We start from the raw sequence: 25062 nt of genomic DNA on the forward strand, positions 1-25062 counted from the left end.
TTGTTTAACCAAAGTGATAGTAGGCGACAGGGGTGCATCTTTTACAGCTTCATGTGATTTTCATGGCCTTGGAGTGGGCAGACTTACTGCAGATGTGCTCAATAATTCTTGCATGTGCACAGTTAAAAAGGAGCAATTCAGTGCACAAACATCTCGCTCAACGCAGTGTTCAGGAAAAGGCCGGTCTCCAAAGGATATAATGTAAGTAGCCTAACTTGATAATTACATGAGTGAGTGACTGATTCCACAGTTAGAATTCGCGATTTTGTGGTCTCACGGAGATTTAGAGTTTTATAAAGAAAATGTGTGTGGAATCCATAAATTAGTGAGTACTGCTTTAACAAAATGGGATCCATGTTTATTATGAGTGCATCTAAATGAGATGCGTTAAATTTGTGTGGAATCTATTTCGTGTGTCTTGCTAATATTGGAAGTGATTGTTCAGTCTCCTTAGGAGGAACCGAATTCTGGAAAGCCCTTTCAGCTTCTTCTTGGACATGTGGTGCAATGGATTATTAGGCCAGTTTTTTTTTTTTTTTTTTTTGGTTTTTCACGGTATCTCTCAACCCGATAAGCCAAGGAATAATCCGTTGTGGATCGGAGTTCCATTTAAGGGTGCACAAGGTGAAATTTGAACCCCAACACTTGTTTAAGCGAACTAATGAGTTAATCACTAGACCAATCCAATTTGGTTATTACGCCAGTTTATATAAACTTTTGAGACCCTTATCCAAGTAGAAGAATGAACAAAGCACCAAATAGCATAAATTGCGTACATGCTCAATTCCTGTGATTGAGACTCGGCAGAAAAGCATGGACTTCATCACTGTATCCATAAAAAGAAAGGGTCACTATCCAACATTATTTTATTCTTTGTTTTATATACTTCCTAGCAGCTAGCTTCCTTAGTCCTTAAACATCCCACCCATCAAATACATAGTTTTGGAATATACAAGACATCTTGTTAACTTGTTTTAATTTTCTATTTAATAATAGATAATGAATAAGTTGACATGATATTTCGTAATGAGTAAATAGAAAGATTTTAAAGACTTCAATTGAGTAGTGTATAATTCTATTCAATTTACCATTTTGACCAAATCTAGCAGCCATTGAGTTCCAACATTCTTAAATCGTGATGAAATAAAGAATGTGAGGTGGTGGTTCTCTTAAGCACTTGAAACTTCTTTAGCACTTTCTCAAAAACACTACAACCTAAAAACAAAAATTCAAAATCCAATCCTCAAATCTGCTCCAACTTTAGTACTTTAGCACCACCACCCTGTAAACTCAACCTTTTGCTAATACCCAGAAGAAGAAAAAAAAAATACTACATTGTCCCCACTATAATAACACAATTAAAAGCTGCTTCTTATCTTCACTTTTCACTTTCCTTAACACCATCACTCTATTTTAGAATAATAGACAAACACCTTCATCCTAATCTCCACATTCATCTCTTCCTCTTTGTACTACATAGATCACTAAAACATGCTTTCTCTTCCACCGCCGCCGCCGCCGCCACAGCTCTCACCCCCACCAAGAAAACAATCGAAACCAATTTCACTTGACCAAATTGTCATATCAACAAAACAAACAAGAAACCAAAATTCTATTGAAACAAATGCACCAAATTCTGTTACAACAAAGCTAATTAGGCCACCAAGAACACCACTAAGACAACCTCAACCAAAGAGAACAAATCCAATCATATGGTTCACTGCAGTTCTATGCCTAATATTCAGCCTTGTCCTTATCTTCTTTGGTATTGCAACATTGATAATCTTCCTTATCATAAAACCAAGAACCCCCATTTTTGATATTCCAAATGCAAACCTCAATTTGGTGTACTTTGACTCTCCAAATTACATCAATGGTGACTTCACCCTCCTTGCAAACTTCACCAACCCCAACAAAAAAATCAATGTCCTTTTCGAGTCTTTAGACATCGAGCTCTTCTTCTCTGAGAGGCTCATATCGGCACAGTCGATAGAGCCGTTCCCTCAGAGGAGAAGAGAAAGCAAGTTGCAATCAGTGAACTTCATATCTAGCTTGGTGTTTTTGCCTCAGGATATTGGTGTGAAGCTTCAAAAGCAAGTTCAGAACAATAGGGTAATCTACAATGTGAAGGGAACATTTAGAGTGAAAATCACCATTGGTCTAATTCATGTATCTTATTGGTTGCATAGTAGATGCCAGATTGAGATGACTGGTCCACCAACTGGAGTATTAGTAGCAAGAAACTGCATAACAAAGAGATGAACATAAGGTTATTCTTTGCTTGTTTGATTTAATGTTTTCTATACTATATAGTTGTGCATAAGAATGATTCTGTAAAATGTTTGATAAATATACCATATGATATAGATGGTAAAAGAATGAAAAAGGGAAAATGATTAGATGATGAATTTTCAAGGTGTTTGGTATGTAGATAATTAAATCAGAGAATATGATGTTGGGGGATTCATTTCATCTGCAAATAACAAATAAATGTTCAAATTATCTTTACTACTCTTGATTTTATAAGGGAATAGGTACTTCTGTTATATTTGACTTATTTAATCATTTTGGTATAGTTTTCTACTAGTTAGGCACTTAGACATAGTAATTTCTTTTCTAATTATTCTATTAATTCTTATAATTTTACCAAATTTTTAATTAGATTCTTGTAATTTAAAAGTTTGTAATTAAATATTAATATTAGATAAAAATTTGTAATTAGATTTTTATCTTTACTAGTTATTATTTTCAGAAAAAAATGCAATAAAAAAATATTTGCTTTTAGAATATTCCATAATTCATTCTATATTAAACACAAAAACAAATATTTTAAAAGTATTTTATATTTTTAATAACAATAGTTTGAGACAACCTAATTTAAAAAAAAAATGATCTAATATATATATTCAATTATAAATTTTAAACGATAGAAACCTAATTAAAATTTAATAAAACTATAAATATAAGCAGAATAATTACACCTAATTTTTTTATACAAAGAACACAGCAATCAATAACTTGAATTTCCTAAGGGTTTTGGAAAGTGTCCTTCAACACTATTTTGTTTTCTTAATTGCATAAAATTTATTATATATCAGCTGTACTTATTAGATATCTTTTTGACTGTCTAAAGCAATTAAAGCCAAAATGTGGAACAAAAGGTTCTGCAAAGATTGATGGACAATGAACCAAGGTTTCAAAATTTTTACTTGCATCAAATTGTTTAGGATAAAATACACTTATCTCTAATAAATTAAGTAATGAAGTATATAACATACATTGTTCTTTTATTTTATCATGACTTAGTTTTGTAACAATTACTATATTTTATAAAATATAAGAATAGTGTAATTTATACTAAAATTAAATAAAAAGATGTCATGCCTGATAGCATATAAACTCAAATTTATGTCACTTAATCTAGTTAATACAGAATTTTCAAAGCAGATACTCACATAAGTCCTGCTTTTCACTCTGGTTATCTCCACTAGTGGATTATATTCTCTTAAAAGCCGTCTGAATTATTTGAAGCTAAAAAATAATCACAAAATTTATGAGTGATTTGTGCAACAAATCTTATAAGTTCATTTTCAAGGGAAATATTCCCTTCTGATACTGTAATATATAATTTTACAAATTGTGTTTTTTTCATGACTTAAGAAAACTCAACTGATTTATTTTTTAAAAAAAATTAAAATATTTTACTATTTTAAAACTTTATACAAATATGTTAAAACTCAAAACAAACTTGCTTTGCACAAGCCTATGATCCTTTTTAATTTCTTTCTGGATGAACAAACCTCTAGCATGCTAAACTCTATCAAATTATTATGAATGTGTCAAAATCGAAACTCTCTTTATGGATTCAGTTTAAAGATTGTATACACCGAATTAATAATGCATGAATATGTCTGAAGAAACCAACATAAGTACAAAGGACAAATCTGGTTCTGTTATTATAGTAAATAGGTACACATGAGATTTTCATTTGAGCATTCTCAAACAAAAGCACAAGGAAATGATGTTCTCAAAGCTCACTTCAAGATTTTGTTTAAAACTAAGATTCTGCCACTTCAACCTATTTCTCCCATGGTACTGTTGTTTTTAATTTTGATAAGCTGAAAAAACATTGTAGAAATTTCTTCCCTAGTAAGGAACTACTGTGAAGGAACCACCAACTGCTCATCATCATCTGTTCCGAAGTACCGGTCGCCGAACTCACCCATGCCTGGTATGACGCGATAATCTTTATTCAAACCAATCTCGATCTCAGATGTCACTATTTTTATTCTAGGAAACTTTTTGCAGACCACATGAACACCTTGAGGTGCCTGAAAAGATGAGGCGACGATTGATGTTAGTAATCGTCAACTCGGCCCTTAAAAAGAAACACAAATAATATAATTATGAGTAAATTCCGGATGTCGTCCTAGCTGAAAACAGGAAGACTAAAATGCCAGGTTGTCCACTTTATTTGAACAATGCGGACGAAGTTAGCCGGTGAGAGACAAAAATTGTCACTTTGAAATCTTGAAAGAGTAATTTGTCTTGTTTTTTTTAGTGATGAGATGGGGATTTATTTACTCTATAATTATATTGTTAAGTAAAAAGGGCCAAAAAGTATATAGGAACAAAGAAATCTTTGACTTACAGATATCAGGTTGAGAAATATAATGTTGGACTCCGGTACACCCTTTCTTATAAGTAAAGAGATCGCTTGTACAGCCGAATTACCTGAAGATGAATTGTTGATTCAAATCAAAACCGTCATGGCGAAAATGTTGATTCAGGTTGCCGTAGGTGAGAAACAATTAGAAAGATCAGAGCAACAATGAAAACATGCAAGAGAACAACAAACCTGTGCCAAGGATAGGATCCAACAGTAACACGTGCCTATCCGAGATATCGTTTGGAAGCTTTTCGTATATTAGCTGCTCATTGATGGAAGGTTAAACTTGCAATGATCATGACACTCAAAAGACATAGATATGTGCCTGACTTATACATGCAGAGAGACAAACCTGCTGACCGTTGTCACCTTCTCTGTGAATTAGAATTTTCCCGATCTTGATACCTTTACAGCATGCTCGTAAAGCATTCTCCATACTCTCCCCACTGAAATTAGCAGATGTTAGATTTAAATACAATAAGTGCCACTAAGGAATGAATTATCAAATATCAAGTGGTGTTATTTGATTTAAATAGAATAGATACTTTAGTCACCATATGGAAGTTCGAAAATTCGACAAGATTAATACCTCCTGATGACAGAGACACCACACAATCTCTTACAAAAGTCCACGCCAGTGTATACAGAACCTGTATTGAAAGAAAACAACCAGAGATTACCATGAGAAGGTTCAAAAACAGAACTTCTAGAGGTACTATAACACGAACACTAAACGCATTTGTTTCCCAACTTGTCCATTGGGTTTCCCTGATTGTAGATGGATGAGCGGTCAAACACGTATAGACAAAACAAGAACAAGATATAAAAGAAAAAGTTGACCTATTGTTGCAAAGATGGTAGAATCTCGTCTTAGGTGATTTGAATATCTAGAGGTACTATAACATGAACACTACACACATTTGTTTCGCAATTTGTCCATAGAATTTTGCTGACATGTAGATGGATGAGCGACCAAACACGTATAGACAAAACAAGAAACAAGGATAAAAGAAAAAGTTAGAATAGCGTCTATTGTTAAAAAGACAGTAGAATCTCGTCTCGTCTTAGGTGGTTAGGATATGTAGGAAGAAGATCGGCAGAACATCTCTGAGGACAAGTTTTGGAATTAAGCAAAATCGGGGAGTGGGAGAACTGAGTGGACCTCAAGACCTTAACTTGTGCAGAAGTTAAGTGCAAGGGAATGCCATACTGGCAGGTGGGTGTTCGCACAGTGCACGTGTGTGTTTTTCTGTTGAGGGAGAGTGGAGGCTGCTATAGTGCTTGCTTCTAATTCTCTTCTATCTTCTCTACAAATGTGAGCTGAATTCCAGACTCATCAATACAAATAATACAATCACACTACTCATATTCTCTGGCTTTTGGTTCCTTATAGAGACCAACTACACTATATACAAATCATCCATGATAATATTTAGTAAAAGTAGGGAATGAAGCATCTATGAAGAACCATAGTGGCCACAAAAATCCAAGTAGATCCTTTAGCTGCAAGGATTTGAAAAAAGAAAGAAAGAAAGACAAAAACACATGAAGCTTTTATGGCACAATAATCTCAGAAGGAAAGAATAGAAAAGAAGAGGTTACCAGTGGGAGTGATTACTTGCTTTTCTGTAAATGGCAGATGCCCCAGCCCATGTTCAACAACCTGGTCAAGTGCATAAATTAATGAAAAAGCCATATCATAAAAAAATCATGAAAAAAAAAAAATGGATCCTGTCTGCTTACCAAACGAATCAAACGGTCAGAATAAAATACAAAATCGTGCTTTGTTATCTGAGCATCACGTATCAGGGTATGCATGCCCCGTATCTGCATAGAAGCAATTACAACGAGGATTCAATCTTTATAGCAAACCCAATTTTGGAGTTCTCCCTAGGATGAGATGATAGTGAAGATCAATAGCAAGAAAATGGTACCTGAAAAGTTGACTGAATGACATATAAATTGGAATATATTTTACACAGGTCATGTTGACCAAGCTTCGTGCGGATATGCTGTACAATCAGGTCAATGGCTACATGATTATCTCCCCCACGCGGTATAATGATATCAGCATACTTCTTTGTAGGGAGAATAAAATCATCAAATGCTGGTTTCACAAATTTTGAATACCGCAACAAGGATTACATATGAATCAGCTTGCAAAATCCATTAAATTGAAACATAGCCTTCAAAAGAATGTGTTAAGTTAATTTTATGACAAGCACAAAACAAGTCATTCATGGTAGCATGCATGGTGTGGACAGAAGTTGTTACCTGATCAAGAACTACTGCAATATCCCGACCCTTCTCGCCAGTATCTCGTCTAATCCTTCTCGCCAGACGAACATCAGCATCTGCGCTGAACAGTTTAATATGTAAAGCGACAGCTTAACTTAGTATTTTAACAAATGACTATAAGAAACACAATGTGAATTAGTACAGAGGGAAAAGAAAACAATTCCATGAATAAAAATGAAATAAATCTAACAATAGATCCCATATAAATGCCATATGCTACAACAGAACACACACAACAAGAAAAGAATACTGAGAGAAATAAAAATGAAATGAGTACAGATCCCAAATAAATTACAGAAAATAAAGTCCAACTTAAGGGTGGAACAACAATAATAAAAGACCTGTATCAACAAATATCTTCATATTCATCAACTCCCGAACACGTGGATCATGGAAAACAAGGATCCCTTCCAAAATTATAACATCTGAGGGGTTTACCTAAAAGGCACATCACAGCAACATTATTTGAATGGCAGTGACATATTATTGTAATTGTATTCTTGACAATCAAAATTATGCATCGGGATTAAATGCTAAATATATTTTTTTACAAGCTCTAAAATAGATTTCAATCTAAAGCTGTTAAGAATTTTGAGAAAAGTGAGGCTAAAGCACCTAATCCAAAATGAGATTTCCAGTGACATACCCTTCTTTTTGGATACACATCACTCTTGTAACTCTTGAAGTCGTACTTTGGAATATCTACTGCCTCACCACGCTTCAACTTGTCCATAACACATAGCAATAGCTCAGTATCAAAAGCATCTGCTGATGCCAACATCAGTAAAAGAACATTCACATGCATTAGGGAGCCATGCATTAAAGCACGGCAACAACAACTAAGGCCTAGGTGGGTACAGTTACATTAATTATTTAAATGTAAATGTGTGAAACCATTAAAAGATTTCAGAAAAACCGAATTCCAGATTTTGTAAATAAGCTACATAATAATAGAATACATAAAGCTGCCCCAGTAACATCAGATAATATTTCATACTCTATAAGGTCACTGAAATTAAAGACTCAAAAGTATCATTTTACTGACCAGGATGGTCAAAGTTGTAATCCTGTACACGAGCAAGTTCCTCTTCAGTCAAGTTATGGTAAAAAGAATCCTGTCATAAATTAAGAAAATGTGACGAGAGGAAGAAAGGAACAGGTGGTCAGAGTAATAAATAAAGAAAGAAATTGGAACAATGGGACTACAAAGTTAATTGTTTGCATTCTATAATAATTTTGACATAGCTAATAAATCTCAATTTTGATGATATTATAAGCAGTAACAAAAAGAAATCACTACCTGATTAACTAATACAACTCGTTGATCATGAAGTTGCTGAATAATCATATCACAAACTGCAGTCTTGCCTGATGCTGCACCACCAGCAACACCTGCATGATGAAACACAAACAATAAATAAATTAAATTCCCTACAAAAATGATGGAAATTTTGTAAAATTGAAACTAAAGGCATCCCAATTAAGACTCTCATTTTTTATTATTATTTCAGAAAGCAGTAGATGTTTGTTCAATAATAACTATATATGTAGTAGCTACCATCAACAAATTGAAGCAATCTGCAAGGCATGAAATACCCAAAAAAAGACATGTCTTAGTATCCACCTATGACTCGCGAAAAGCTATGACAAATGGTTGTTTATACATGTTAAAGGCATGTCGTGACTCGTGAGAAAACACACCTATGACAAATGGTTGTTTATACATGTCAGTCGCTGATGTTGTCGGTTGTTCCATGCCTGACTTTCTTTGCTCAAAACCATCCATGTGAAATCCAGAAAAGTGAACCTCGGAGGAAGACTCCATCAAATCAACAGCTGATTTAGTATCCATGCAAAGACCTACTAAAATATCGGTTGATATTCACATATAGAGAAACCAATAACATAAACAAAAGATAGGGACATCTCACACCGGTCCCCATTTAATATCTCAGCAAAAACATAAAACAAAAAGATAAATAAATACACAATTTAGTTTTAACTCAAAATATGTCTGATTGGATTAAGTTGAATGAACCAATGATAGAAGACAATATAGTCGATGACAATGCTAATTGGATATGCAGACGATTGTACTGAATAAGATAGCAGATTAAGACAGGTTATGATAAACTCATTCTAGGTCTTGTAATTTTCATTTTATATGTGACCTTAAACTCTGGTAAATTCCTAAAGCATGCTGAGGTAAAATTACAAAGGTTTCTATTCTCTAATACCTACCACACACCATTTTTCTTTCTTATAAAGGTGAATAACAAGACCTGTTGTCTCATTTCCAGAACATTCATAAAACAGCTATAATGAATGGGCATGATCTTATTTTGTTAATGAAAAACTTTAGAAGCCAAAAAAGGGGGGCAGTTCAAGCAAGGATTGGACAAGTTCATTCCAATGCAACCAACACCCAATAAAATATAAATAATAGTTAAAATAAAAATGCAAACTTTATGCTTGCCCATTTCATCATTGTATAAAATATACAATCCCAATCAAGCAAAGAGGCTAAACTCAAATGGGGTCTCAGATCCCATGGGAAACATGGAGAAATGAAATGAAAGATTGCAGCTTTGATCAAAATTGAATACAGTACCAAACAGTAGTAACATAAAAATCAAGCAATGCTCACAGGGATTTGTTGTAATGAAAAAATAACAATAAAAGATGTTGATTTCAGAACTCACCTGAAACTGGACACAAGAAATTAGTTGAAGAGAGATTGAGTGAGTGTAGCGATGACCTGCTGAATCAAAAGAGGTTTAAGAGTTATCAAAGAGAGGGTGTGTCAATGTTTAAACACAGATTATGAAGAATTTGGTGCTGCTTTTATTTTTTGGTAAATGGACCCTCTATTTCATCTCAAATTACCAATTTCACCATGTCCCTACCAAATCACCAGCGTAAAATTCAAAGCCTAAAAAGAGGGTGTATATATATATATATATATACAAAATCTTTGTCATCGAGTTTATTTGAAAAGCTTTAAATTTATTTTTTTTTAGTTTTTCACTTATAAAAAATAATAGTATTAATATTTGGTATAATTTTTAAAATTAAATTATAATTTTTTTAAAATTATTTAAATATTTATAAAAAATATAAAAAAATTATTTATCATATTTCTTTTAAAATAAATATTTTTAATATAAATATTTATTATTTACACTATTTTAAAAAAAAATTTAATTAAATTATTTATCCAAATTAAATATTATGCTTTAATGAAAAAATCTAAAATTATTTGCCATGATCATTTTATTTAATAATTAAATTAAGGTATAAATGCGTCACTATTTATTTGTAAGAAAAATGCTGAATAAATATTATCTTGAAATGTGAAAATGACAAATATATATTTAATTAAATTTATTAAAAATAGGAAGATATGTTTTATTCATTAGATAACTTGTAAGATTCATTTTTAAACATTTGAGTATAAAAATCAATTTTTATAAAGTTAGGTAATAATAATATAAAAAATATTAAATCATACTTGATAATTATTGTAAAAGATATTTAGTTATGGTCATTTGAGAGGGAGAGAGAGATATTATAGTTGTAAACTTGTAATTATAAACTTCTCCTAAAATCCATTCTCACTTAATTTTCATGGATCGTCACTTTATCAAGTTGAAGATGGCGGGGTAACTTCACATAATGAAGAGTCCCATCAAAATACACTTTGATATACTGTGAAAATTTAAATATATTTATTTTTATATGAAATTAATAATTAAAAATTATCAAATAATTTAATAAATTTGATTAAATTATTATCTAATAATTCTTAACAATAATTAATTTTATATAAAAATAACTTAATGTGAATTTTCGTCTTGATATATATATATCTATATATAGAAATAATAAAAGTATTTTCAACAAATAATTTATTGTAATTTGAGACATACTAAAGAAATTTTAATCAAACTTTACTTGTAACATTACATATTTAGATGCTAAAATTATTACTTTAAAGGTTTTTTAGTTAGTGAGGTTGTTATTTAATTTTAAAAAAAAAAGTTACTTTTTTTATTTAAGATTGTCTAAATTCTAAACAATACTAAAAGAATTATGAATATATATTATTTTCAAAAACTGTATACATATATTCAATTTTATATTATTAAATTAATAAAAAATAATTATTTTTATATTTATTATGTGAAACATTATTCAAATAAAATAATATAATTAATCAATTATATAAAATATTTTTGAACTAAAAAGTATATACAATTCGTGTTTCAAACTTGTCGTGATTATTTTAGATTTTTCCTCGCTAAATTTGTGTTCCATTTTTAGTAGTTTTTTTTAATTATATTTATTCTTTTGTAATGTTTCTGACTTTCTGAGCATGTCAGTGTGGGTTCTTCAAAGCTGATCGGATTTTTGTAAAATCCGACGTGGCAGTGAATCAGAGTTGGGACCACTGGCTGCTGCTTTCAGCTATATATTTTAACCAATACGGCATGTCGTTTTAGGAAGTTTCGTTCCGCTTCTTAACTCATTGACTCAATGTCAATTTGTCATAGAAGCTTCAATTGGGTCCCACCAGGAACAATTTATTTTTTAGAAAAATCAAAAACAGTTCTTGATAATTACTTCGAAAGATAACCAGGTCCTTGACAAAAAAAAATTTAATTCGGCCTTTGATAATTATTTTGAAAGGACAACGAGGTTTCTGTGCCAAAAAAAGTCAATATTATTTTTTTGGTATAGAAACTAATCAGTCCCAAAAAAAAAAAGATCAGGAACGGAATTGAATGTATTTTTTACTTGGGGCCTCGTTGTCCTTTCAACGTAATTGTCAGGAGTCGGGTGGAGTATTCACTCTTTTTTTTTTTAAATATTCAAAGAAAAATCATTTTGTTTTGCTCACAAGATAAGAGTGAACACCTAATTCGGTCTCTGTTCTTTTTTTCAAAAGATATCGCGACCCTTGTCCAAAAAAAAAAAGGACAAATTGCTTCCTGTCCCATATTTTCGTGAGACGTCGCGGTCCTTTCGCCATCTCTCCTAACCAAAACTAACGGAAATATCTTACGTGTTAGTTAACATTGAAGATGTAGAGGTTAATACTTTGTTAAATTCCACGTGCATGTTCGTCATTAAAACTTGGATAGAGGGTTGATCTGTCCCGCTTTAATAGAAAGCAAAATCGATATCCTTTAAAATTCTGAGACATTGTATTTTTAAAGCGGGACAGACCAACTCCTGTCCATTTTTAATCGCCAACGTAAAACTCAACAAAGTGTTAATCTCTATATCATCAACGTTAATTTAGGACATTTTTGTTTGTTTTTGTTAGAAAAAATAACGAAAGAATCACAACGTTTTACAAAAGTATGGGACAAAGACTGATTTGTCTTTTTTTTTTTACAAAAATTATAATGTCTTTCGAATAAAATAAAAATTGAATTAAATGTTTATTTATAGAATAACGACTAATTTATCATAAATTTAAATTTTATTTAAAAATTTATTTTTAACTAATAAATTATTACACATAAAATAAAATTTAAATTTTAACACTTACTTAAACGAAATGACGACCAACGGCACATACTTGTATGAAAGCAATTAATCACAGTTGTGTTTATAATTAATTGAATTTGACAAATTTAACTTCAGGGATCAAGTCATACTTTTTTAGATTTCGTTATTTTTATCTTGGAAGTTAGTGTACGTGGCTTTTATCCGTTTATATGTTACTAACTTGGTTAATTATTATTATGCTATGCCATGTCTTAATTTAGTTCCCTTTTTTATTTCCATCATCTTCTACTTTGTCTTTTTCATAATCTTGGGGGATTTAAAAGGTGTCATGGCTTTATGCAAGTAGCGTATACCGAATTAACTTTTTCTTATCCGAATTATTGCAGCAAAGTTCAAATGAAAATTCATTTACATTTATTTATTTGCTTACGGAATTAGTCCACCATTTTCTATATTTGTCAGGAAGAATAAACAATAAAAATATCATAGTAACAAACATATTTTTGAGAAAGACAATATATTAGATAAAAGTAAGATATATGATTTGGTGTACTTAGTTAAATAGTATAATGCACGAAGAGATAGTTTAAATCAAGAAAAATAATTGAATGTTTTTTTGAAAAACAAATTCATTAAATTCCCTCAAAATCTCAAATTACCTTTCTATTAAGTTAAATTTCAATGGATCTATTAACAAAGACGGTGATCAGAAGACTTACGACGGTATATTAAGTGATCACGTGTTATCTAAATTATTTTTTTATCAATAATAGGCTTACTATTGTAATTATTTTTTTAGTGAGAGTACATAAGAAGTACATAATATATAAGGTGTAATAACTCAACAAATATATTTTTTAAGAGGATTTTTCATTCTCTTCAACAATGAGAAGAACTTATTTATCTCCCTCTTTTAATCCCTTCTGGTTCATCAAACCATCAACATCACAGCTTGAACAGCTTAGCGCATGAGATTTTCTTCATGGTGCGGTGAGCGTGGAGAGCAACCAACATGGTTCTGAAAACCGGACCAGACCGGCCAGTTCAACCGGATTAACCGAGAACTGGTTATCAGGCCGGTCCGGTTGATCCCAAAAACCAGTCTATAAAAAACCAGTAAAAAACCGGTCGAACCGGTGAACCGGTCAAACCAGACGGGTTTTTAACGGTTTTTTACAATGTTGAAAAAAAAAAACCAACCCATTTACTAGCTGACCCGGTAACCCAATTACCCAACCCCTTACGCAAACAGAGACCCAGTTCCCTCATTCACCAGCCACCACACCTCAACCCTAATTTCTCTTCCAAGTTCCACCACACCAGCCTCATCTTCTTCTGCGATCTCCTCCCAGATAGGTTCCATAATCCCACGCGCCAGAGAAGTCCACTTGCTTCCTCTCTGCAACGATGTAGCTGCCATTTGCTCATCTTGGTTTTCGGAGCATTGCACTACTGGTGTCGCAGATCAGATCTAGTGGAGTCGCGTTCATCATCTCCATCACTGCAACCGCCTTCCCTTTCCCTTCTGCAGAGGCGTCGACCGTGACGCTGCTACTAGCATTGTTAGCGACATCACCACTGAAGATTGGAGATGGTGGTAGAGCACCCTCAATCTCCTCCTTCCACTGCCTCTTTTCGCCAGGCGCCATCGCAGCTACATGTTCCTCACCGCAATCGCCATATCCTTTTGCTTGCATGTTGTTGTGTTAACTTTGCGAGTTGGTATCGCAATTGGATCTGCGATTAGATTAAATTCTTCTTCTTCTGTTTCTTCATCATCTAACAAAATTGAGCTCTGATCTCTTATTTCTTCTTGTTGTTGAGGTTTTATTGATATGTGGAAGTACTGAATTCGAGTTTCTAATACTGTTTTTTTTTTTAATTCTTACTGCCTCTCTTGATTAAAAGAAATGACAATTGTGATAATATTTGACACGTTTCTACTGGAGACAGGGGCATTCTCTGTTTAATGATTTCCCCTCCTTATGATTGCTGCATATGGAAGCTGCAACAATCAATTGCCATGGCAATGTATTGTTAAATGAATCTAAGATTAAGATGGTCTTATGAAAGGAACAAATGTTTGGTTAACAAATCTTCTGCTATTAAGAAAACTCAGTTTATTGTTATTATATATTGAATTTTTTTATAATTTTATTGTATATTTTAACTAAACCGGTTGAACTCCGGTTGAACCATTAAACTATTGAATCAGTCACTTGACCGGTTCAATGACCGGTCCGGTTCTCGCAATCTTGACAACCAAGCTGTGAATCAAATTAAAAAAAAAGTTGTGAATTGAGATCAATCCAATTTTGCCATTTTCTTTCTGTCCCTAATTTTTCTTTCGATATTTTCTTTCCCCATTCTTACCTCTTCCTTCAAACTCATCCAATAGAGTTTGATGAGAGGCTATTTCGCAAGATTCTTTCTTGGTGAACATAGCTGTTCCGATCAACGAGTTGGAAGGAAGAAAATTTGAATCTCTATTACTCTGTGATTCATTGATTTCTCAAAATGGCGAACATGGTAAACAGATCCTCCCATTGTAGAGGTCGTGGAGCTACATTGGCTTGCTCTCATTGCAACAAGTAAGGCCACACAGAAGATGTATGCTATAAGAAGTATGAGTACTCCTCCCATTTCTATCAACGACAGCAACATAATACCACCATCAATCACGTGATCACTGAGGGGGCATGATGATATACTCAATGACAAACAATTCCAGCTCAATTGTCTCCAAGAGAACACTGGAATATCAAGATCTGGGTTCACTCCATAGCAAAGATTTGCCTTATTAGAGTTTATCAAAGACAAAAGTGTGCAGCAACAACCTCATAATGCAAATCAAATTTTGACTAATTCCATTCAGACTTCCACTCCAGGTAAAACCATTGCATTACATTTTAATGCGAGAATTATGAGTATTATCACTCCAAAATCTGCACTATGGATCATTGATTCCGGTGCAACAGATCATGTGACTTTTGACTTAAAAGATTTTGCAAGTTTTCAAAATATTGCTCCAATCAATGTGATATTGCTAAATGGGACCAAAACTGTTAGCACCATCATTGGCACAATCACATTCTAAAAAAAAATTTCTAAAAAATGTTTTATACATTCCTTCTTTTGATTTTAAACTGATATCTGTGTCAAAGTTAACCTCAAACTTACATTGTCAACTGTTAATCAATGATAAGTGTTGTGAGATACAAGATAGATCCACATCAAAGATGATTGGCATTGTTGAGTGTATAGAAGGGTTATATACAATGAGTAGAGAACCAAAATTTTCTTACTTTCCCCCTCTTCTAACAAAGCAAGCTTCATTGACGGCAACTACGACTACTACTCATCCCACCACACCTTCACACAGTGAGCACAACAACATTTGGCATCTTAGATTAGGACACATACCCATGCATAAATTGATTTTTCCAAAGAAGTATTATCCTTTTATAGATTGTATTGCTTCAAAACTTTCTTGTGATTCATGTCATTTTGCAAAACAAAAGAAATTATCTTTTAATCTTAGCACAACTAAAATAAAAGATTATTTTGACTTAGTTCATATGGATATCTGGGGTCCTATTTCTGTCCCTTCCAATGAAGAACATAGGTATTTTTTTACTGTGGTGGATGGCAAGAGCAAATTCACTTGGATTTTTTTTTATGAAGACCAAATCTGAAGTATCACAATTGGTTATTAATTTTGTGAATTTTGTCAGAGTACAATTTGAAAAATAAGTTAAGTGTATAAGAATTGACAATGGGCCAGAGTTCACTCTAAAATCCTTTTTTGCATCAACTGGGATTTTACACCAAACTTCTTGTGTAGAAACACCAGTATATTTTAGGTGTTGCTAGAGCACTGCTATTTCAATCAAGAATTTCACATTATTTTTGGCAATACGCAGTTGCTCACTGTAACACCCTACCATACAGAGTCTTATGCTTAAGTCATAATTCAGAGATGGCAAGGTATTACGACCTCTAAAACAAAAATTTAGTACGTATAGTAGTATGAATAATTGATTATAACTAGGAGCCTTGTAGAAAAAGGGGTAGACAAAAACCGCAACTCGAAAGCGCAACACTCCGATCACTAACACAACGAGCAAAGGATAAGCTAACGCAAGATCGTATATATAAAGAGTATCAAAAACAGGAATATCAAGGCTCAAAATCCGGCGGCGAAGATAACCGATTCGAGCATAGCAATATATACATATAATAAAATAAGGGAAACCCCAAAGGAAACCCAAAGGGACACAAATACAGAAATCTAATCTCCAAAATCCCCCTCTAGAAGGAGTCATCACAGTTTGTATTATTTAGTGGAGATAAAAGTATCTAAACAAAATATATATCCCAAAACAGAGTCCCGAGAACAAAGGATCTTCGCTAATCCAGAAGTCTCCAGCATGCCTCAACGAGAAACCTCGCGTCCTGCATCTGAAAACCACAAAATCCGCATGGGTGAGAACCAGAGGTCCCCAGCACGGTAACAGCTTCCACATATATAATACATAATAATAGAGGAAAGCCGAAGGCAATCCTAGAACTTCCTCCAGATAATATCAAAGCTTATAAACAAGCTAAATCGTAAGTGGCAACTGACTAAAGATTCTTCATTCTAACTAATACTTCCCTTTCCAATTCCTTCAGACCTCCCAACCACCAGCAGGAGTATAATATAGCAAACACAGTTATATCAGACAAGAGATTTACAAATAAGAACAATTAAGACATTTAGACAAATAGCAAGTAATATGCAGTCAAATAGGCAATCTCAAACAATTCATGTAGTATGCTTATGATGCATGCCTGTCCCTAGTGGCTGATGATATCATCTGTCGGTTATAGAGCCAACCCGACAAGTCCTGGTAGCTAACCATTGGACTGACCCTCTGTCGCGCATCCCCAACTCGAGTTATACTCGTCATAAACTTGATCATAATCATGATCCATATCCATCACCCTCACTGGTGAATATTTATCCATCACCATCACTGGTGAATATTTACGGGGGCGAGCTCATCCGGGCCTTTCACAGTGCCCGGCCACACTTACGACATTGGGTTAACAGAGCTTCGAGTCTCAACCTGGAGCACGTGGTGGCTAGCCACTGCTACTACCCAGGGAAACCCTCATCTCCGATGGTGGAAGTGCAAACATTCACAATTCATTCAACAACATATATGCATTTATACTTAGCCATAATCATGGTTTCGCCGTAACACGGTAATAATCTAGCCATCCGGCTCACGGTTAAATTCATAACCAGCCAATTCATTAACAATTACGGCCCTTCGGCCCATGGCACAACAAGCACTTCCACCGCCATCCTCCGCATCTCACATAATCATCTTTGATCCTCAATGATCATTCATTTTTCCCCTTGCTTCACTCGTAAGTTACCACATTCACTAGCCCTTTTTCTCATGCTAGGCATATCATAATGATTTAAGACATACGTGGTGAGATCGGAGGCTTAGAAGTATGAAATTTGGCTTTTAAAACTCAAAAATCAACTTTGGGATGAAAACAGGTCCACGCGTACGCGCACTCCACGCGCACGCGTGGATGGCCTTAAAACTTCATCGACGCGCAAGCGTCATACGCGCGAACGCGTGGATTGAAAATTAGCCAAACGACGCGCACGTGTCAGCCACGCATACGCGCAAATACATTGTGCCCCAGGCACAAAACTGGCACAACTCTGGCACAACTCTCTGGAAAATGGCTGGGCATTCGATGCAGCGCATCGACGCGCCCGCGCACACCACGCGCATGCGTGGATGATGCTTTCTCGAAGAACGGCGCGTACGCGCCAAGTGCGCCTATGCGCGAGGGGTCATTCTGCTAAAATTTTTCTAAGTTAAAAGCTGCAGAATTCACAGATTCAACCCCCAATCTTCCGACGGTCATAACTCTCTCATTTTAAATCATTTTTCACCCGTTTTTCGAACGGCATGGACATCCCGAATTCAATTTCATTTCTAAATAGATTTGGCACAAATCAAAGATCCGTAGTCCAAGTTATGTCCCATCAAAGTATACCCAAAAACCATATTTTCATTCAAAACCACAAAGTGCCATTTTCAAAACATGCCAATTTCAACCCTTCTCTTTGAAATCATTCAAAATGTACCAAAATCAACAACAAGCCATCCTCAACTCACACATTGACATTTTACCAAAATTCCCAAAACTACCTCCAACCATTTTAACACTTCTCAATCAATGGCTAAAGGACAAACACAATCTCATGTCATACATCCTTCTCATCCCAATTTCCAATAATATCAATTTCCAAATCAACCATCATTATACATGATCAACATCATACTCACCATCAACATGATACCACCCATCAATTCAACCTCAATCATCCATCAAGCATATATCACAACATGCATTTCTCATATATCACACAATCAAGGCATCAATATTCATAATCACATATATGAACACATCATATATCTCAACCATTCAACAACACCAACAATTCAATTCCTATCTTAGGGCCTCTAGCCTAAGTATTTCCTACCACATTACATATTAGATATAGGAAACCGAAACCATACCTTAGCCGATTTCCCAAGCTCAACCGGAGCACTTCCAAACCACTTGTCCACAAGCTCTCAAGGTATCAACACCTCCAAGAACAGATTTTTATCACACAAAACCCTCTTTCAAGCTTTCCAAAATCACCAATCAAGCTCCAATATTCACATATACACAACCTAAGCCACAATCATCATATCCATACACAACATCTCAATACCCAAACATCATAGAACAACAATTTACACTAGGGTTGAGAATCTTACCACACCCAAGGTTCAAGGAGACAAGATTAACCTTCTCCTTCAAGAGAGTTGGGTCCTATAACATCAAAGAACCCAAAATCTCAACATTTTTGCTCATGAAACTCGAAATCAAGGGCTGGAATTTCGAACAGTAAAACATGGCTTACCTCAAGATTGATTGTATGGGTTTTGTAGAGCTCTCCGCGGTGAACGCATGGCCGCAAACGGTGCGGCAATCGGAGCTCTAGATCAAAAGTTATGGTGGTTTGAAGATCAACCAAGGGAGAGAACTTGAGAGAGTGTTCTTCCCTCCATAGCCTCCATTTTCAGCGTGTTTAGTGTGTTGTGAGGAGAGAGAGTGCTGAAAACTAGGGTTTTGGTTTAGTTTAGTTGGGCCAAGGGCCCACTTTGGGTCCGGTTGGACCGGTTTGGCCTGTTCGGTCCAATCTTGGTCCGAATTCTATAAAATTGGTACCGAAATTCTCGTCTCAATCTTCTCTATCACATTTAGCAATAAAAATAACATTTTTGGCTTTCTAGAATAAATTCTCATTTATGGATTAATTAGCCATTAATTAACCGGGTCTTACATTCTACCCACCTAATTGGGAATTTTGCCCACAAAATTCAAATTCAATTACCTGAGAATAAGTGCGGATAATCCGTTCGCATCTCCGACTCAAGTTCCCAAGTGTGTTCCTCAACACCGCCTCGACTCCAAGCCACTTTGACTAATGAAACCTCTTTTCCACGCAATCGTTTAATACTAGTATCATCAATTCTGACTGGAGCCACTGGAAGCGTCAAATCTTCCCTTAACTGAACCGATTCGGGTTCTAACACATGGCTAGCATCAGGAGTGTACTTCCGAAGCTGCGACACGTGAAACACATCGTGCAGGTTCGAAAGATGAGGTGGTAGAGCCACCCGATACGCCACCGGCCCAATCCTCTCCAGGATCTGAAATGGACCAATGTATCGAGGATTCAACTTCTTTGCTTTAATCGCTCTACCTACTCCTGTGGTCGGAGTAACCTTCAGGAAAACATGATCTCCTTCCTCAAATTCCAAGGGCTTCCGCCTCTGATCGGCGTAACTCTTTTGGCGACTCTGCGCCGTAAGCATCCTGTCTCGGATTTTCTTGACTTGTTCAGTGGTCTCAGCTATCATTTCCGGCCCCAACAAGCCTTTCTCTCCAGCTTCATACCAACATAGCGGAGATTGACATTTCCTCCCATACAATGCCTCATACGGAGCCATTCCGATGCTCGCATGGTAACTATTATTGTATGCAAACTCTACTAACGGCATATACCGATCCCAACTCGCCGGTTGGTCCAAAACACAAGCTCTCAACATATCCTCTAGTGTTTGGATCGTCCTTTCAGATTGACCATCTGTTTGAGGATGGTAAGCTGTACTCAAGCTTAATCGGGTTCCAAAAGCTTTCTGAAATGCACCCCAGAATCTCGAAGTGAAACGAGGATCTCTATCAGAGATTATAGTAGCAGGTACACCATGGAGTCTCACAATCTCCTTTATGTATAACCGAGCTAGCTCCTCAAGGGTGTAAGTCATCCGAATGGGCAAAAAGTGAGCTGACTTCGTCAGTCGGTCCACAATCACCCAGATAGCATCAAAACCAGTCCTAGTCCTTGGCAATCCCGACACAAAGTCCATTGCAATACTTTCCCATTTCCATTGCGGAACCTCTAAAGGTTGCAACATCCCAGAAGGTCTTTGATGTTCAATCTTTACCTTTTGACAAGTTAAGCACTTTGAAACATATTCCGCCACATCATTCTTCATACCCGGCCACCAAAACATCGCCTTTAAATCATGGTACATCTTAGTACTCCCCGGGTGAATGGAGAATCCGCTTTTGTGTGCCTCCTTTAAGATATCTTGCCTCAAAGTACCAACATCCGGCACAATGATCCTACCCTTGAATCTCCATAACCCATCTTTTTCTTCCGACACTCTCCATTGTTTTCCTTGCTCGATAGCCGGTAACACCTTCCATAACGCTCCATCATTTTCATGAGCCTTTAGGAGTTCGAACTTAAAGTCACTTGAGATTTCTAATCGGCTCAAACACAAGGTTCCCGATACTTCTCGAGCACCAATTTTTAGACTCTCGAATCCCTTGAGCAACTTCTCCTCTTGAAGCATCATCCAAGCCGCATATAACGACTTCCGACTTAACGCATCCGCCACTATATTCGCTTTTCCAGGATGGTAATTTAACTCAAAGTCATAGTCTTTCAACAATTCCATCCATCTCCTTTGCCTCATATTAAGCTCTTTCTGATCAAAGAGGTATTTCAAGCTCTTGTGATCAGAGAAGACTTGGAACTTAACCCCATAGAGATAATGCCTCCACACCTTCAAGGCAAACACGACCGCAGCGAGTTCCAGATCGTGCGTAGGGTAACTAACTTCATGAGGTCTCAACTGTCATGAAGCATACGCCACCACATTATGATGCTGCATCAGCACGCATCCTAAGCCCTTTAACGATGCATCACAGTACACCTCAAAAGGCTCGTTCGGCTCAGGTAACACTAACACAGGTGCAGTGGTCAACTTTTTCTTCAATGTCTGAAAGCTCTCTTCGCACTCAGGAGTCCAAACAAACGGAGTGTCCTTGCGGGTTAACTTTGTCAACGGCAAAGCTAATTGCGAAAAGCCTTTGATGAATCTTCGGTAATAGCCAGCTAAACCCAGAAAACTCCTTATCTCAGTTACTGTGGTTGGTTGCTTCCAATCCATCACAGCTTCTACCTTGGTTGGATCTACGGCTATTCCCTTCTTACTCACCACGTGACCCAAAAACTTTACCTCACTCTTCCAAAACTCACACTTAGACAGTTTCGCATAGAGTTTCTTCTCCTTTAAAATCTGCAACACGGTCCGCAAGTGTTCCGCATGCTCTTCTTCAGTTTTGGAGTAAATCAGTATGTCATCAATGAAGACAACAACGAATTTATCCAGAAACGGACGGAATACTCTATTCATGTAATCCATAAACACTGCAGGAGCGTTCGTCAACCCAAAGGACATTACAGTATACTCGTAATGACCATAACGAGTCCTGAAAGCGGTCTTAGGGATATCCTCACCCTTCACCCTTATCTGGTGATAACCGGATCGCAAATCGATCTTGGAGAAAATCCCAGCTCCTTGTAACTGATCCATGAGATCATCAATCCTCGGCAATGGGTACTTATTCTTTATGGTGACCTTGTTCAGCTGCCTGTAATCCACACAGAGTCGCATACTTCCATCTTTCTTCTTTACCAGTAACACTGGAGCACCCCACGGGGATACACTTGGTCGAATAAAGTTCTTACCCAACAATTCCTCTAACTGAGACTTTAGCTCGGCCATCTCTAATGGTGACATTCTATAAGGAGCACTTGAGATTGGTCCCGCCCCAGGCACCAACTCAATAGCAAACTCGATCTCTCGGTTAGGTGGAAATTTCTCAATATCATCGGGAAACACTTCTGGAAACTCACACACTACCGAAATTTGATCCAACATTTGATCATCACCCGAAACACCCGCGGTTAACAACAGGATACCCTGACATTCGATTCCAGAACAGTTCACCATCATCGAATTCAAGTAATAATTATTCACCACAACCGGCCCTTTTGTATCCTCCGGCATAAAGTACACCGACTTGGTAGAACAATCAAGCAGGACATGGTTTTCGGATAACCAGTCCAATCCCAAGATAAGATCAAGACCGATCATCGGTAAGCAGATTAAATTATGGACAAAATCACGCTGCTTGAACCTAAACGAAACTTTCGGGCATCCTAGCCTAGTTACCATGACTTCATGGGTAGCATTATACACTTTTAAGTCATAACCTAAGGTTACGATCTTCAATCCTAATTCATGGGCTTTCTCAAATGCAATAAATGAATGCGATGCTCCCGAATCAAATAAAGCATTTAAAGTTTGACCAGCCATTTCACAGTTACCTCGAATGAGTGTCTCGGATCCCTCTGCACCCACAGCTGAGGTGGTGAACACCCGACCAGTCTGTTGTGCTTTCCCAGCACCTTGCTTTTGCTTCTTCGGACAACTTGCGGCTTTATGCCCCGCCTTTCCACAATTGTAGCACAAACCCCATCCGGCCTTGCATGGTACTCCCGGATGGTGACTTCCACACCTAGTACAAGCTTGATCATTCTGAGGCTGCTTCCCAAACCTTTTCCCTTGGGAGTTGTTGTTGTTGGGCCTCCTAAAAGAACCTCCCCTCTTGAAGGGCGGACCTCTAGGTGCAAAGCTCTTTCCTCGGTTTTGTGGAAATGATCCCTTGTGATTTCCTTTCTCAGTGACTGCCCTCTTCACACACTCTTCAGCAACCCTACACTTGTTCACCAATTCGGAGAAAGTCCTAATCTCCATTGGTCCCACTGAACTGAAAATATCGCTCCGGAGTCCTCCTTCGTACTTAACACACTTCCATTCCTCATATTCCACCGGAGTCCCTTGACACATACGAGAGAATCTGAATAGCTCCTCAAACAAGTCAGTATACTCAGATACGGACATAGTACCCTGCTTCAGCTGCAACAATTCAAGCTCCTTGGCCGTCCTAGCAGAAGTCGGAAAGTACTTCTTATAGAACTCCTCTTGGAAGACGTCCCAGGTGATATAATCATCACCCTGCTGCAGGAGGCGTCGGATTCCTTGCCACCAATGCGACGCTTCACCAGTGAGCAAATAGGTAGCGAACTCCACATGCTGCACTTCAGGTACCACCTGCACTTGCAGTGCTCGTTCCATAGCCTGAAACCACGTATCAGCTTCAGTCGGGCTAGTAGTTCCCTTGAACTTCGGTGGATTAACCTTCAAAAAGTTTGCCAGTGTCATCGGGTCCTGAACTCCACCTCCGTCATTACCATGGTCGTTCATCTGTTGACCAAGAGCCTCAGCAGTGGCTTGCATAGCAGCAGCCATGTTCTCCAACGCAGTCATAAAGTTCACCGGGTCATTAGGGTTAGTCTCCGGCGCACGAGCATTCGTATGTCCTCTCCCACGGCCTCTACCGCGTCCACGAGGCGCCATCTGGTTCCTATACACACCAAACAATCGATATTAAGTTGATCAGTCTCAATATCGGAAGTTTAGTGCTTCAAAGTCCCAAATGCATGCTCATGAACGTTTATGCCAACTATATCAAGTAGATATACTAACAGCACATAACACACATACAGAGAATGCACAGAAGCATAGTCAGTCCATTCCTCAGGCTCTACAGGAACGAACTGCTCTGATACCATAATGTAACACCCTACCATACAGAGTCTTATGCTTAAGTCATAATTCAGAGATGGCAAGGTATTACGACCTCTAAAACAAAAATTTAGTACGTATAGTAGTATGAATAATTGATTATAACTAGGAGCCTTGTAGAAAAAGGGGTAGACAAAAACCGCAACTCGAAAGCGCAACACTCCGATCACTAACACAACGAGCAAAGGATAAGCTAACGCAAGATCGTATATATAAAGAGTATCAAAAACAGGAATATCAAGGCTCAAAATCCGGCGGCGAAGATAACCGGTTCGAGCATAGCAATATATACATATAATAAAATAAGGGAAACCCCAAAGGAAACCCAAAGGGACACAAATACAGAAATCTAATCTCCAAAATCCCCCTCTAGAAGGAGTCATCACAGTTTGTATTATTTAGTGGAGATAAAAGTATCTAAACAAAATATATATCCCAAAA

General features: G+C 36.4%; 3 protein-coding genes across 5 annotated transcripts; 1 reads left to right on the forward strand and 2 right to left on the reverse strand.

The window, feature by feature from the left end:
- Window positions 1-1228: 1228 nt before the first annotated feature.
- On the forward strand, window positions 1229-2455 carry LOC107616387 (Late embryogenesis abundant (LEA) hydroxyproline-rich glycoprotein family). The gene has a single exon (XM_016318351.3). The coding sequence runs from the start codon at window positions 1492-1494 to the stop codon at window positions 2260-2262; it is 771 nt and encodes a 256-aa protein (XP_016173837.1). The 5' UTR covers window positions 1229-1491; the 3' UTR covers window positions 2263-2455.
- A 1471-nt stretch (window positions 2456-3926) lies between these two features.
- LOC107614609 (uridine kinase-like protein 3) lies at window positions 3927-9809 on the reverse strand. Of its 3 annotated transcripts, none has more exons than XM_088500937.1 (15): window positions 9670-9809; window positions 8669-8827; window positions 8268-8359; window positions 8013-8082; window positions 7614-7732; window positions 7309-7405; window positions 6944-7023; window positions 6604-6681; window positions 6413-6496; window positions 6272-6332; window positions 5259-5319; window positions 5022-5115; window positions 4859-4931; window positions 4652-4734; window positions 3927-4331 (listed from the first exon to the last, which is right to left on the reverse strand). In XM_088500937.1, the coding sequence occupies exons 2-15, from the start codon at window positions 8817-8819 to the stop codon at window positions 4158-4160; spliced, it is 1317 nt and encodes a 438-aa protein (XP_088357063.1). In that variant the 5' UTR covers window positions 8820-8827; window positions 9670-9809; the 3' UTR covers window positions 3927-4157. The 3 variants fall into 3 exon arrangements, with proteins under 3 accessions (XP_088357063.1, XP_088357064.1, XP_088357065.1); XM_088500938.1 differs by having other exon boundaries at window positions 8669-8830; XM_088500939.1 differs by lacking the exons at window positions 8669-8827; window positions 9670-9809 and adding an exon at window positions 8609-8629.
- Window positions 9810-16919: 7110 nt separating this feature from the next.
- Window positions 16920-24393, reverse strand: LOC148575639 (uncharacterized). The gene is made up of 2 exons (XM_088501061.1): window positions 23301-24393; window positions 16920-16945 (listed from the first exon to the last, which is right to left on the reverse strand). Exons 1-2 carry the CDS (start codon window positions 24391-24393, stop codon window positions 16920-16922), a joined length of 1119 nt encoding a protein of 372 aa, XP_088357187.1.
- Between the last annotated feature and the right edge of the window lie 669 nt (window positions 24394-25062).

Source organism: Arachis ipaensis, chromosome B1 (genome assembly GCF_059453495.1).
Source record: "Arachis ipaensis isolate K30076 ecotype BB chromosome B1, ASM5945349v1, whole genome shotgun sequence".
NCBI lineage: Eukaryota > Viridiplantae > Streptophyta > Magnoliopsida > Fabales > Fabaceae > Arachis > Arachis ipaensis.